This window comes from Etheostoma cragini, chromosome 2 (genome assembly GCF_013103735.1).
Source record: "Etheostoma cragini isolate CJK2018 chromosome 2, CSU_Ecrag_1.0, whole genome shotgun sequence".
Classification (NCBI taxonomy): Eukaryota; Metazoa; Chordata; class Actinopteri; order Perciformes; family Percidae; genus Etheostoma; species Etheostoma cragini.
Genome location: NC_048408.1, coordinates 18961927 through 18977128, shown reverse-complemented (window position 1 = coordinate 18977128; position 15202 = coordinate 18961927). Strand labels below are relative to the sequence as shown.

The 15202-nt window shown below is 39.1% G+C and overlaps 2 protein-coding genes across 3 annotated transcripts in view; one reads left to right on the top strand and one right to left on the bottom strand.

The window, feature by feature from the left end:
* ntn1a (netrin 1a) overlaps positions 1 to 5059 on the top strand; it is a 58831-nt gene extending 53772 nt beyond the window's left edge. For both annotated transcript variants that reach the window (XM_034857473.1, XM_034857466.1), the window contains one exon: positions 1798 to 5059. In XM_034857473.1, the coding sequence (XP_034713364.1) occupies positions 1798 to 2126 (329 nt within the window). In that variant the 3' untranslated portion in view covers positions 2127 to 5059. The remainder of the gene's footprint in view (positions 1 to 1797) is intronic.
* Positions 5060 to 5317: 258 nt separating this feature from the next.
* stx8 (syntaxin 8) overlaps positions 5318 to 15202 on the bottom strand; it is a 43879-nt gene continuing 33994 nt past the window's right edge. Inside the window, exons 7-8 of the mRNA XM_034857522.1 lie at positions 14256 to 14357; positions 5318 to 6156 (exon numbers count right to left, since the gene is read on the bottom strand). Of these exons, the coding sequence (XP_034713413.1) occupies positions 6092 to 6156; positions 14256 to 14357 (167 nt within the window). The 3' untranslated portion in view covers positions 5318 to 6091. The remainder of the gene's footprint in view (positions 6157 to 14255; positions 14358 to 15202) is intronic.

Sequence of the window (15202 nt, the reverse complement as noted above, 5' to 3'; positions counted from 1 at the left end):
TTTTCTACGTTGACGATACAACTCACAGTTGGGGCTCTTCTACAGCTTGGATGGAAGTATATTGTTTCATCATCAGTAACATCAGTAGAAAAGGATGAACAACTGGGTTAGAAAATACTTGGTTCTTGGAAATCAAAGGTACAAGCTTCCCAAGGTGCTTTTTGGTAAAAATAAAAAAATCACAGAGCTAAAAGAATGTTATGTGCACTGCTGTTGGTGGCCGCCGGACACTAAATATTACGCTGTTGAGTAAACTGACAAAACTAACCGTTGCTGAAATTGCTCATTTACTAAAATAAAATACTCTTATAATGTTGATTTTAAAAGAAGTGAATCTCACACATCTCAAGTCTTCTGCAGGAATCTTCAGCAGATTTTGAATCGACCCCGGATGCAGAAAAACACCAATAGCATTGGAAACTACAGTAGAAATGTAATCTAGAAACAGATGTCTTCTCAGTTTACAAAGTTAGGAAGTTTTAGAGCCAGTTTTATCTCTTTGTTGTTCATAAAGTGTTACCCCTCGGCTGTGATCCAACATGTACAGGATACATCTCCTAATACTGACTTGATGTTCAGCTCCATCGGCTTGACACTGAAGGAGAAACCAGTGACCCATTTCACGAGTTGTCCCATAAGTACAGGAGAAAAATAATGGAACTTAATAGAGATCTGGTCAATATAATACATATTGATACATGCTGGGTTATGATCTATGAGAGGCGGCCTTCTCTTTCCCTCCCCATCTTTGAGGGCCATACCGGTCATCATGCTAAATCACTAAGTGTCTTTCCAGCTTGCGTCTCTAATAGCCCTACCTTGCCTCCTAATCACATTACAAATCACACTGCTCTGTCAGCAGTAATGGACATAATGCACGTAGGGCTGTATATCATAGCTGGACCATAGACCAGCCTTTTCCACTGGGGATAGAAACTATATTTATACCGCAAGTGTAGTTAATGGGGATCATGGGTTGACGTTCACAAAGGTATACCAAGGTGGTCTGTGATCTCATTACTTAACACTTAGAACCTGGCTGTGGTAAAGAAAGGGACATGAGCAGGCTTATGTGAACAAACACAGTAGAGTTCAGTAATTAAAGGGCTAGATTTTGATCAGAGATCTGAGGTCAGAGTTTAGAGCTCTGACATGGTCCCTTTTTGCCCCAGCATGGGTCAGCACTCATTGTGCGTTCCATTTACCTCGGAACTCGGAAGCCGAAGCTGGGAATGAAGTCACACCTGAATTGAATGCGTTCCGGTTACAAGTTGGATTTAATTGTTTTCATTACAAGCCAGATTAACCATTGTTAACAATGCCAGTTTATAACAACGCATTACGCTGTTTTTGTGCATACAAACCACCTAACATGTCCATGTCCACGGACCTTTGCTTCATGTCAATCCTCTCTCTCTCCCCTTTCATGTTTAAGCTGTCCTGTCAAAAATAAAATGCCCCAAAATTTTTTTCACATATTAATGTTCCCTTAAAAAAATAGATTTTTTTTCAAATACTTCAATATATGGCCACATACAGAACTAATGGCATTTGCCACAACTGTTAATATTTATGCTAATTACTAAAATTAAGATGGTGAACATGGTAAACATTAGATCTTCTAAACATTAGCATGTTAACGTAGTTATTCCAAGCATGTTAGCATGCCTTACAAAGCAATACCAGCTTCTGCAGGCTGTTAGTGGAGGCAGTAACCTTTACAACTGAATATAAGAAATCTCACATTAGGCCAAAGCGATAACGCATCTCTTTTGTCCCCCCGACTTCACTCTGCAGCTGTCCAGGTGCACATCCTGAAGGCAGACAAAGCCGGTGAGTGGTGGAAGTTTACCGTCAACATCATCTCTGTCTACAAGCAGGGCGAGAGCCGCATCCGCCGTGGGGACCAGTTCCTGTGGGTCCGCACCAAAGACGTGGCCTGCAAGTGTCCCAAGATCAAGCCTGGGAAAAAGTACCTTCTGCTGGGGAATGACGAAGACTCCCCCGGCCAGAGTGGCGTGGTAGCAGACAAAGGCAGCCTGGTTATCCAGTGGAGGGACACATGGGCACGCAGGCTCAGAAAGTTCCAACAGCGCGAAAAGAAAGGCAAGTGTAAGAAGCCATAGGCGGAAAAAGATGGAGAGAATGCCGGAGAGGGGGAGGAATTCAAGATAAAAACTGAGCAGGTGATTTTAAGAAAAAAATAAAAATAAAGGTGAAAGAGAGGCAGACAGAGGACCACGGACAGACAAGAGACTGTGTATGTCGCTGCTTTTTTGTGTAGAAGCATGAAGAGAATTATTTAGGATGATTTGTTTTTGTAGTGAACTTTTGTTGAAGGAGCTCACCTTGCAGATTTGGTTTTATGTTTTATTTTACTTTGAGATTTGTCTCTCTTGTGGATTTGCCAAATTTGCACCTATTACCGGCATATAAAGTTATTTGTGTTTGTTTTCTTTATCCTATTATAAAATCAGTATATTTTATGGTAAAATTTTATGGACATTTTCTGCTGGTGCAAAAATGACAGAAAAAGCCACTTAATTACCACTGCAAGTTCGCCTCTGCATGGTTTTCTTGTTGTATTTGTAGCTAAGAAGCAAGCTTGTTTTATCAAGTCTTCACTGATCTGATTTAGGCAATAATATTTCTTCACTAAAGAACTGTGCCATAAATACTATTGTTTGCAAGCCACAAAAATGCATAATACATTTAGCTGTTAGTGAGTTGCCATTTCTTTCCCCTGTTGTACAAATTCAGGTATTTCTGCAACTCAAGAAACGACACATCTGTTGTGCTACTTTTTTACAGAATTGATAAAAGAATTGTTGACCTGATAAATGTTGATTATTACTCCCCTATTTTCCTCCTTACATTTCACTAGTTAGATTTTGGTGGTTGAGAATTTGTACAAGCCTGCATGGGAACGCAACTTGTTTGAGACTGTAATGTTTAATTCACTAACTGATGCTGCTCATTGTACTAATGTTAAAATTACACCTTTTTTGAGAGGACAGTTTGCATTTAAGATCACTGATTTCACTTTAGTACTTACAGTAATTGAGATTTCATTTATTTCACAACTCCAGCAGAAGTTTATCAAAGGACCAGCGGCAAGACGCATAAAAACATTATTAAAATATTCACAAAATCAGGAATTGTTCTTTGGTGGTAATTTTTACAGTCTGATGGCAGTAAAGCTAATAGAAAAACGTAATAATGAATATGGGTTCTGGGATGGCTCCAAAATATTTTTTTATTTTGATTTAATTTATTAACATTAACATTTTTGTGACAATATTTACTTTTACCACACGATGATTAGAGCTGTGAAATTTACCCAATATACGGTTATGGTTCCAATCATTTTACAAATCATCATTTGGATGCAGCATTATTTCTGTGCAGTTGCAAGTACTGCATGTTCTTAAGAGGATACTGAAATACCTGTATATAGTATGTCACCAGTGCAACAATGCAGATATTTGTATGATTTAAAATGTATTTGCATCAGCTCATGAAAAACACTTTGGACAATGTGTCAGAATTTATCTTTCAAATATGTATGAATAAGACAAAGGAAGATATTGCAATGTGGATAGCTACCGACCACTAAACCTGAAAAGGAATCTGAAAAGAGAACAATGTCCTTACCTTATGTAGTGCAAAAATTATTCCTAGCGCAGAAAAAAAAAGAAAACTTCAGCGCAAACTACACCTTGACAAAAGTGCTCAACCATTACTTAAAAGTATTTTTGAAATCCACCTCACACTGGCTTGTTTTCATCTACAATAATTCCTAGAGTACTATGAGATTTGAGATAAATACCTTTACAGTACACACACACACTCTTTTGCAAACAATGCATGACTGTACATTCACTGTGCAACCAGCCAGAAGCCACAGTTTCCCATTGAACTGTCACATTAATTCTCTTCACTTCAACACTTGCACAGGGAGAAAATGGGTGAACCACTTGACGCTGCTTGATTCAAACCACATTGCTCATTTATTTGTATGCAGTTGGGTTTGGATTTCTCTAAGGAATGCGTGGTAAAAACACAGCTCTGGTTTGTAAAAGCCTGTAGTGTGTCTGATGTATCATAAACTGGAGTTCCTTTTTAGTCCATCCCAAAACACTGTGAGCAACATGTTTGAAGTTTCCGGCATTTGTTGTTTCACAAAAATCACATTTACCACCTTTTAATCTGCCCCGCAGCACGACTCTTTTCAAGACACCTGGTTTTAATCTAATGGATTCTCTGCGTCCTCGGTTTAAAAATGGTCATTTCTGATTCCACTCTCTCAGAAAATTACTCATTTCTTCAGGAATTTTCAGATTAGACTGAAATGGCTCCTAGATGATGACCAATGAGACAGGCTTTTTTAAATCATGAGAAATCAAAATTACCTGGGCTCGCTGTAAGATAAAAAGAACAGATGACATGGTTTGCTGAAGAACTACATTTACGCTGTTTTCCTTTTCTTTTTTAATGTACAATCAATCCAATGATTGTGATGTAAGTCCATCACGATGCTCTTCTGATGACAACATACTCTCACACAGTATATTTCCACGTCCCTGCTACCATTGTTAATCCTACAACATATCATTGCGTGTCAATGTTTTTTTTTAATTTTTGGCACAATATAATCTGTAATTACACCTCTCTAGTCTCTGTAGCCCCATGCTGTACATTTTACTTATCTCCTGAGCAATTGTCTGACAAGCTTCCTGATTAAATGCTACACACATACCTGTCAAAGCATTGCTTTGTGTTCATACTATGAATTGTAAATGTTGTTTAGTTGACACCATTGCCAAGACATTTTTGCAATGTTGTTTTACAATGCGTACTAATATATTATGGTTATTATATATGAATATATTTAATGACACAAGACATTGTGGATTTTAATGTCTTTTTTTTTTTTTTTTTACTTGTTTGTGGTTGTTTAGATCATTGCCATTAAAGAAAGACATAACTACTGAACACACCAACCTGGTAGAACTAAATTCAAATTTTCAGTTGAAATAAACTTGTTACATTGAAAACCTTTTGCCTCTTTTGATTTGATTTGAATTGTAATCATTATATTTTAATTATTTTGTTGTTAAGTTAACACTAAGGAATATAGTCCACCTTTCTCCATTAACTGGTGTTCATTTCATAACATGTACGGCAGACAAAACATTATGCAGATTTCTCCCAAGGAAAATGGTGATACTAGTGTTTTCAGTTAGATATGTTACAAAACTGCAATCCTCCAGCGTAAACCCTGAGCATTAATGCAGACAGACAGGAGTCCAGGGACTATTAACTGGAAATGTCATTTATTAGAAATTACAAGCGGAATTGATTTACAAGGAAGGAGAGCAGCCATGTTAGTTACAAAGCCAAGCTGTTTGATTTGGCTGAGTGCTTTTCTATAAATGTTATAAAATCCCAAGACAAATTATAACATTACAGCTGCTAAAGTAATGCATGGGTAAATATAAGGGAGTGTGAATATTGCAAAGCTTGCGGAATTACAGTGCCCAGTGTGAGTCTCAACCCAGACCACAGACAGACTTATGACAGGAAAGCTCCTGTTACCTGCGGGAGGTCCTTCTGTTGGGTCAACAATTGCAACAGTCCAAGCTACAATTATTTTTTTAATAATAATGATAATTATTATTATTTAAGGGCTTACAAACCTCCAAATAATTTAACTATTTGATACATTGTCACTTTAATATCCACTTGAACAACTAGTACAGAGGACAATTTATATATTCTATCGAAAAAAATCTTCTGTAGGGATACTAATGTCATTCACCCAATCAACAATTTACTGCATAGAAAAATGTAAGTGTGCTGCTACAGGACTTAAGTCTTTATTTCACATTGGCTTGGTTGGGCAGCCACAAATGACCTTTGTCTCAATATGAAGATGAAGAATTACAAAATAAAATCTGTGTGAGAAAGTGTTCAATTAACTGTACATGTGTGTAATGCAGATGCAAAGGTTTCAAGCTGGTATTCTGCACCAAAGTGTCATAGTAGTAGTCGTTGAGCACAGGTCCGTGAACACTGCCGTCCTCATCTGCTACACAGGCCATACAGCGACAACTATGATGGCAATAAGAAGCAGTACGATCACCACCAGCATCCCTGAAGGAGGAAAAGTGAGACAAAAAAAAGGTAATCAGATGGCAAAAGGCAAAACCAATTGTGCCGACCTTTTTTTTTTTTTAACAATCAACAACTTCTGTCTATCCATAACCTGATACAGCTTTCTCATCCATGCCACAGTCCTCCATTGTTGTCTCAGTAAATACTCACTAGACCACAGAAATATTCCGGAACAAGTACACTACTTTGTTCTCTGTGACATTTGTTAAAAACTACATTACCTAGCTGTTTACAATTAAAAAAAATACATTTGTCACCTGAATAAGACTATAGGCACTAAGTGGTTAGACAGTCTGACTAAATGAGGTCACTGTTAAATTTTTTTAAGTGTTTTGTTTTATATTTACTTTGCTGTTAAGCTATGTGACAAAACCTTTGGGGTTCAACAAATTCCCTCTAACTTTAATGTTGAACATTTAAATGTCAAGCAGTTGATTTCCGAGAGAAGGAGGGGAATCCAGCAGACACAAGGGAATACACTTGGAAGAGGTAAGAAGCCTGCATACCTCACCACTAATTTTCACAATCCTTGATCTAATGTAAGTCCCAAGTGCTTATGCCCTCAAAGCACATCACCATTTTTCTTTTGATGACTTAATGCAATTTACATGCGTTCAACAGCTACAAAAGCTTTATTGCCACAGATTGCACACTGTGATAGGCATATGTTTCTGATTCTGCTTTGAGAGGATAATCATTGTTTTTCACTGATACCATGGAAGCAGAAAAAAATGTGCAAAAGCTCACTCACACTTCATCAAAGTGCGTTACCCGCAGGACCTGAAAATATTACACTTTTTATTATAGTCACCACCCAAGGAAAAAAAAAATCCTTTCTGTTGTAAAATGCACTACAGGTGGAGTTCTCATTCTTCGTAAAAAGATCAACATCTTTTAGGAACTTAATCACATTGGAATGAATCTTACCAGCTTGGTGACGTGAAGCTAGAGTCTAACCGATAAATCGTACGGACAGTATTTTGGCCAATATAATTTTTTTGCAGATATTTCAGTATCACAGTAGCCACAAGTAATTGTGGAACAGAAATGCCAAAGATTTAGACTAGTGTTTTCAAAAGAGGGCACTAATGACTTTTTATAAGTTTGTAAAGCATTGGCTCAGTCCATATCTTGGAACAATCACCAAATTTAAGGCATCCTTTTCAAAAATGTTTTTCCTCAAGGAAATTTATATCAGCTGATATATTAAAACCAGATGTTTTTCAACTCCTAAATATCAACGTCTGTATTGGCCTAAAATATCCAGTATTGGTTGGACAATAACTCAATGCAAAACAATAGTTGCTATGGAAACTCAACCTGAGAAAATTGTTGGTCTATCATAACAGAATTAGAAGTTTAAAGATATATATATATATATATATATATATATATATATACATACAGCAAAGCTGGTACAAAGTATTTTAGGGGATATACTGTAAGAGAGAAGTGGTGGTGGGAGGCTTATATCATGTGCATCATAAACATTTGAATAGGATGTGGTGGTCTATCACTCAGTATAATATATATTTATTCTGTGATCTATACCACACACATAAGGTATGGAGAACATTCTCCAAGGGTGCGGTCAGCCACTATTTCCCCCGTCTCGTTCCTTCTAGAGTGGCACAGGAGTAAAGATTTCAAACAACTGCATCTCTGGCCGGTCTGACAGTCCCCTTACTGACTCAAGCTGTCCATTGTTATTTAGCATGCGGCTGGTATTTTCCCCAGCCTTTCACTTTGGGTTAACATTTCTCTCATTTTTTGGCTCTCTCCTCCTGCGTTCCCCTGCACGGCCTAATTGGTTGTCTTTCCCACAGGGAAAGAGACGAGGCAAGATATAAGCCATGCTGAACTAATTGCTTGCGGTGGTAGTGGTAGTGTGGTGGTCTGATGAAATGTAAAGCTGATGCTGGTTCCCTTGCCAGGATACGGAGTATGCCTGTAAGGGATCCAGATGTCTTTGACTCCTTGTGTCATTCTTTTGTTTCTTTTAGGTATTTATGGCTAATAGTCTCTTTGTCTGCATATTGTTAAATTATATGAACCCAGTGTGTTTCTATTCTGAGGCTAAGGTGTCCATGCATAGGTCCATGGGACATGCAAGCTGCAAGATATCACTGTTCTACACAGGACCTTTTAAATCAAAATATGTTTATCAGGACAGAGAGGCTGAGCACTGAACACTGAATATGAGCGATATGCATGCTGATTGGTTAGTTTGCTAACGCTAGCTTGCTATTCCACCAAAACTGGCGGTGGGCTCCGGGGGGGGACGTGCCGCTGCTACCGGGTCTGGAGCTCTCCGTGTCCCGCTGGAGCTCCGATCAGATTGGGTCAAGGTCGGCAGCAAAGCTTTCCAGCAATGTTTCCACACTGGCCGAGCCCCACTGATGGCGGTCCGTCTGCGGCTGCAGGACCTGTAGCTCACCCCCAGTGTTTCAGTTTGACTGTTAAAAGTGTTGAGATAATTAAAAGGCATTTACAATATTTAGAAGCGGAGAGGCTGCTAGTTAGCTAACGCTAGCGTTCATGCTTTATAAATAAGCCGGACAGAGTTGTCCCTCATCTGGTGATAGAAACCCTGCTATCCCCGGCCGTCCTGTTGGCTCAGAGAGCAACAGAACAAGTCCAAAAGGTACAAATTAGTTTTGCACCAAACGTATTATCGCAAGAAGTGTTGCAAAAGTCGAGGACGCAGACTCGCTGCTGTGTGATGCGAGAGAGCACATTGCAGCGACAGATTCGAGAGGTTATAAATCACTGAGTTGTGGTTCTACTGGAAAAGTGATTAAAGTGAGAGAGAAAAAATACGAGTACAAGCTCTCAAATCATATTCTACAAGTGCTCACATCGCATCTGCGCGCTCTCATGTTTTGCCCCATATTTGCCTTTATACCAAATGATAACTTACACATGCAAGCATAATATTCTATACGTTCAAAAAGATTTTGTGATGAAAAGTTGTTAATGCCTCATGTTTAAGGCATTTCACACACACACACACACACACACACACAGACACACACACACACACTCCCAGCAATTCTCATTGTTTGGGTGTAAACAATACCGACGACGCACCCAGTCCACATTAGATTCAGACATCAATTTCATTCAGCCTGGCCCAACATCTGTCAGCAACTTCATGTGATAACACCATAGCAACAATGGCAATAAAGACTGGGCTGTATAACATACGCATATGTTAATGTCGAGCAAGGCTCTCACACACTCTAATGTCATATAACAGTCAGTCATGAAGCCACATTAGACACCCACACTGACCCTCACCCTCATGTTCCTCTAGGGCCAGCTCTGTCTGCCTCAGTAACCAAACAAGCTACTCCTGACCCCCAAGAGGCCCTCCAGAGACTAATGACAACAATGGCGTTTGCTTGCCAAATAGATTAGGGCTCTGGTGTGACACTGATGCTGAGGGAGATAGTTGGTGTCTGCTGATAGACTGACCACCCAGGAGCTTTGGATGCCAGAGTCTGGGTTCATCCCATCTGAGCAATTTTCAGACGTATCAGTAAGACAAATCACAGAGAAAAAGGAGTAATTGGTGAAAGCCTTGGACATACTGGGACAACCCCCACACCTCCCTCACTACTCCCTCTGGCCCTTTGCTTATGGTTCAAAGATCTTTTCTCACCACAAAAGGCGCAGATGACCTTTAAAAGAAAAAAGGGCAACTTTTATGTTAACAAGGTTAGTCATAATTTTTAAGTACAAAACATTTAAGTATTACATACACATGTTAAACGTATGCATTACTTTATTATTTCTAATACAACAGCAAACATAGTGTGAGCAGCAGTATGAACCCAACGAGACTTAGGGGCTAAAGCCAAGCTACCTGCTCTGTAACGCTCCAGTTGGGCTTTATGCTAACAACAGCATGATAACACCGTCACAATAACAATGCCAACACTGATGTTAAGCTGATATGACGTTTATCGTGGTCACCATCTTAGATTATCATGTAAGAATGGTAAGATTTGCTAATCAAGACTAAACTAAAGTACCGCTGAGACTGATTGAATGTTTTTTTTTGTTTTTTTGTTTGAAATTTTGACCTGATGATGGCGCTAGATAAAAAGTCAGGGGATCACCAGGTGATCACACTTTATACTAAGGGCGAAATGAATGTCTGTTCCTTATTTAAAACCACTAATTGTTCGACCTCATGGTGCCGCTAGAGACAGAGCCAGGGGGTCACCAGAATCAGTAGGATTTATCCTTTGGGAACTATGAATTTCTGAACCACCAGTTTGTGCAAATCCATCTTGTAAACTTTAAGATATTTCACAGGGCAACTTTGACCAAATGGTGGTGCAAAAGAAAAAGACAGGAGATCACAAAAGTAATTAATATTCATCCTCTGGGCATTATGAATATCTGAATAAAATTTCATGAACAGCCATTCAATAGTTGTTGAGAGATGGTCCAGATGCAGTCTGGACCAAGTGGAAGACAGACAGGCAAACTGACCTTGAAATTACCATAAAGACGATAAAAAAGATTCTTTGATCATTTTAAAATATTCTCCAGCAGCCATGCAAATTACTGCACTAGTCCGCCAATAAATTACCTTGTTGAGGTAATCTACATGAGATTAAAAATTAAGTCAAGTCAATTTATTTAGAACACATTTAAACCTAGGCTGAACAATGTGTTGTACAAAGTTATATTATTTTATTAAAAGAAAAGGAAGACAATAAAATATAGACACAATGAACGTAATACAAACATACTTCTATACAAATGTTCCTAAACTAAATCATACGCATAGACGTGACAAGGGTTTCTGGAGGTAAGTGTAATTGACACCAAGCAGAATCTCAGATGTGGAACCATCCTTAGCAGGATGTTTAACTTTAAGCAATCCTTTCATCAAACTTGTGAAAAATATTAAATAGGTTTCCAACAGTATACCATGTAAGGAACAAGAACTGAAATGAAAGATCAAAACTGATTTAAAGAATGCATAAGTTTGAAACTCTACTTCCCTATCGGGCAAAATTAAAGTTTCCTTGACAACTCCTGACTCACAACTACAGACTCTATGTATAGGTACTCGCCCAACATGCTCCTCTTCCTACACTGTCAAATGCTGCCCCTCCAGAACAGTCTCTTTAGACATCCCCTCTAGTCCAAACAGTACAGACCTCCTTGAGATGCGAGCCACCTGCAGGATTCACAGGGTTGCAGATGTGGCCCTGAACAAACTGAGGATTAACTCTGTTGAGAAGGGTTGCTGAAGCACTGATGTTGCCTGATCGGGAGAACTAAGCTCTGGGGAACTCACACTACTCTCCAAGAGACCCTTTGGTCCTGTAGACTAATCCGCCACATTAATCCAACCAGACTCAAAGCTTCTCTTCCTCAATTCCCACCAACATCATCTAAAACAAGTGGTAGTGACAACATTGGACCAGCGGTTTAAAAAGAAGGATGGGTGTTGTTTGAAAATCTTGCTACCATTGTCAATCGAAATCCAAGTTTACACACTAATGATCATGTTTAAATCCCTATTTTCAGTTAAAAAAAAAAAACTTCACAGAAGTATTTTATTTAGTGTTTAATGAAACTGTCTACAATGTCTCAAAATATGATTGAAATGAGTAAAAATTTGATTTAAGTCAACAAGACTAAGAATCGGACCAGGCATTTCCAAGGGATCGTTTTAAAGGCAGGGTTGGTAACTATGTCCAATAGAAACTTTTATTTATATATATATATATATATATATATATATATATATATATATATATATATATATATATATATATATATATATATATATATATATAGCTTGAAATGGTCTTTACACTCAGCAATTGAAAGCAAAAAGAGAAGAAAAAAAGACCTGTCATTGGTAGCTTAAAAATACACATTTATTTTTTTGATTCATGTTGCACCTTTTTATTTTAATTGGTCTGCATTGTAACTACTGGAGATAATAAAATTATGAGGTATTTCAACTTGGAAAATCATGCTTTAATGCAGTTTAATCAAGTCTAAGTCTTGTGTACATTGAGGAGATAGATGTTTCCATTTACCCGTGCTGTCGAAAATCCCAGTATGTTTCAACACAGTGACTGTTTCACAACACTACAGGCACCAGTTATGCACAGTATGCCACAAGAACCTTGGTTGAGCAATATGTGGGTCCTTCCATTTAGGTGAGATGACCCTTCCCATAGCTTAGTCTTCTCCAGCTTTCAACTGTTTTTTGGAGATATATGGTGCAAACATGTAAACACAAAACTATGTCAACACGTACATGTCTGATGATTTAAATTGATAATCCTACAGTGAAGAACATTTTACAAATTTCTGGGTAAGTTACCATCTTTTAGAACAACTTTGGTCCGTAAAAACTAAGATGCCTCAATGAGGCAAGTACAACTAGTTATGTCAAGTATGCGCCCGCCTGTCAAAGCCAGACGTTTCTAGCTTTACAAGGCCTCGGCTGAGACATAACACCAAATGCCGGCTTTGGATGAGAGGTGGTTTCAAAAATAAATAAAGCCTTAAAGCTAAGGAATTATAAACAAACTGCCATGGAGAAAGAGGGAAAGCCCTTCAAACAATTTGTGGCATGTAGTATTTTCAATTCTTTCTCTGCTTGACACAAAGACGAGTGTCAAACAACTGAGGAGATGAACAGGGGATGACAGAGAGGAATGGAAAAAAAGAGAGCATTGAGGTGAGAGTGAAGAAGACCATGGGGGAATTTTCCATTAACAGAGGTCTGACACACACACACACACACACACACACACACACACACACACACACACACACACACACACACACACACTTCAAAAACTATACACAATAAATCCATAGATACATGGCCAACACATACACAAGCATGCCCAATGAATATTCTTCAGCTTAGAACTGAGGTTGGGATGGCAAAATAATTAGTTAAGAAAATAAAAAAGAGAAGAAAAAGTCATGATTCTAACATAATATAAGCTCTGGGATCTTCAAACAAACTCACGCTTGGGCGCCATGGGGATACGACCAACAGAACAAGGCATTCCGAGTGCTGACCTTCCTGCCGCCTGCTCTGCTTCTGTATGTGACCGCCTGTTAGCCAGATCTCCTGGCACAACAATGTAGCCTTTGCCATGGTGATGCCGTCTGGTGTTTCCATGGGCAAACTGAGACTGGCTGATGCTTTCCATGGATTGGCTTTAGCCAGCTAACACACCTCTCATGGCAGCTGTTTCCTCTGAAAAGCATTACTATTGAGGAAAATACCAAAGTCTGGTATTTTGTGAATGGCAAAACAAAAGTTAAACAACACCTGTGGTAATAGCAAGGGAGGGCCGTGCATTCACAAAGGCTCTCAGTGAACAACTCAACTCACCAAAATCTAATGTGTAGACATCAGAGGCTGATGATTCACGCCATGTCTACACAGGAGGCTTTCAGGCACGATATTGAGTGTCGTATTTTGGCAGCGCTCAGACCCCAACACACAATTACTGTTGTTACTCACGTAAAACAGAAGATAATAGAAAACAGACTTGAAGTGTAAAACTACGCTTTTGAACAACTGATGTCTCCTGTGCGTGCCGTTCAGGCCAGATTTGCAACCTTCAGTACCAGTTTCAGAATTCCTTGAGGGACTAGTATGAGAGGCCCCCCAGGACACTGCCTGTCATACTGTCTCTCAAGTGACGGACAGAACCCGTCCCCCCACCAATTCACCCACCCACATCCTCTGTGCCAACAGAGCTTGTCCCCATCAGATTCATACTGTATATTCTGCGCCACTAAGCAGCATTCTATCTGGAGCTGAAGGCCAGGCAGCAATAGCACTAACATTGCTTATTTCCTTAATGGTAAATATGTTCATTTTCTGTTGCTACATGATGGGCCCTGTATGTCAGGTTACATTTTTTTCTATATAAATAAACAGATTGTTATATAAATAAACAGATTAATTGTGATTTGTTTTCAAGGACACAGATCAGATATCAGGCTTGCTTTGGTCCATGATACTAGACCAAGATGCTCCACAGTAAAGGGACACAAGGAAGGCCCACCGCAGGAGGCCGACTTTGTCTCCACCAGCTTCACCCTTCGTGTCTCGTTACGAATCCGGTCGTCTGTCTTGTCCACAAGATGTGCGAGGTCGTCAATGATTTCTGAGAGACAAAGAAAGAGAAGAAATGAGAGAGGAGATGAAGTCAATAAAGTTAATTTCTGTTTTGTATTAGGCTGCTATCTTCCATTACTAAGATCTGATGGAGTTTTTTTTTTAACATAAAGACCTCCCAATATGTTTTGTGTTATAAAATAAATTACACAAAATGAAAAAAGTGACAGGTTCTGAAGAATTGACATCAGAGCAGTTAACAACTTCAAAAGGCAGAGGCTGCCAACGCACAGACACGAGTGGTGGTGTTTGAGGGAGAGGGCTGTGTGAAAGCACTCCTCGCGCTTTCAAATGGTTTCACTACTTCCTGAATCCATTCTGGATTTAATCAGGCCCGTATTGTTCATGAGTTTTAAAGATGTAAGCCCAAGCTTCAGGACTATGCGCGGGCGTCCAAAGAAAGAAAGTGTGTATTCAGTGTGTGTGTGTGTGTTTGGTTGTGTGGCTAGGGTCCTTCAGTAGGAGTTCCTGACTTGAAGGTTGTCCAGATGGAAGTCTGTGTGATTTGTTAGAGCTAGCCACGGTGTTACCATGGCATCTCAAGAGGTCTGGCCGAACAACAAAAACTGCTGAAAAAGATGACCGAATTCTTGATTTGTTAAGGTTAGGTATTCAAATGTGATATTGGTTAGATTTCAAGTTGATCTCATATCTGAGTTGTGTTGTTGAGTCAGAACCCAGTCACAAATGGCAAATGGAACCAATGACTGACTTTTTAAACAAAATATAAACTAATGTACCTAAAACTTAGATCTGCAGAGGTATACACTCACCGGCCACTTTATTAGGTACACCTGTCCAACTGCTCGTTAACACTTAATTTCTAAGCAGCCA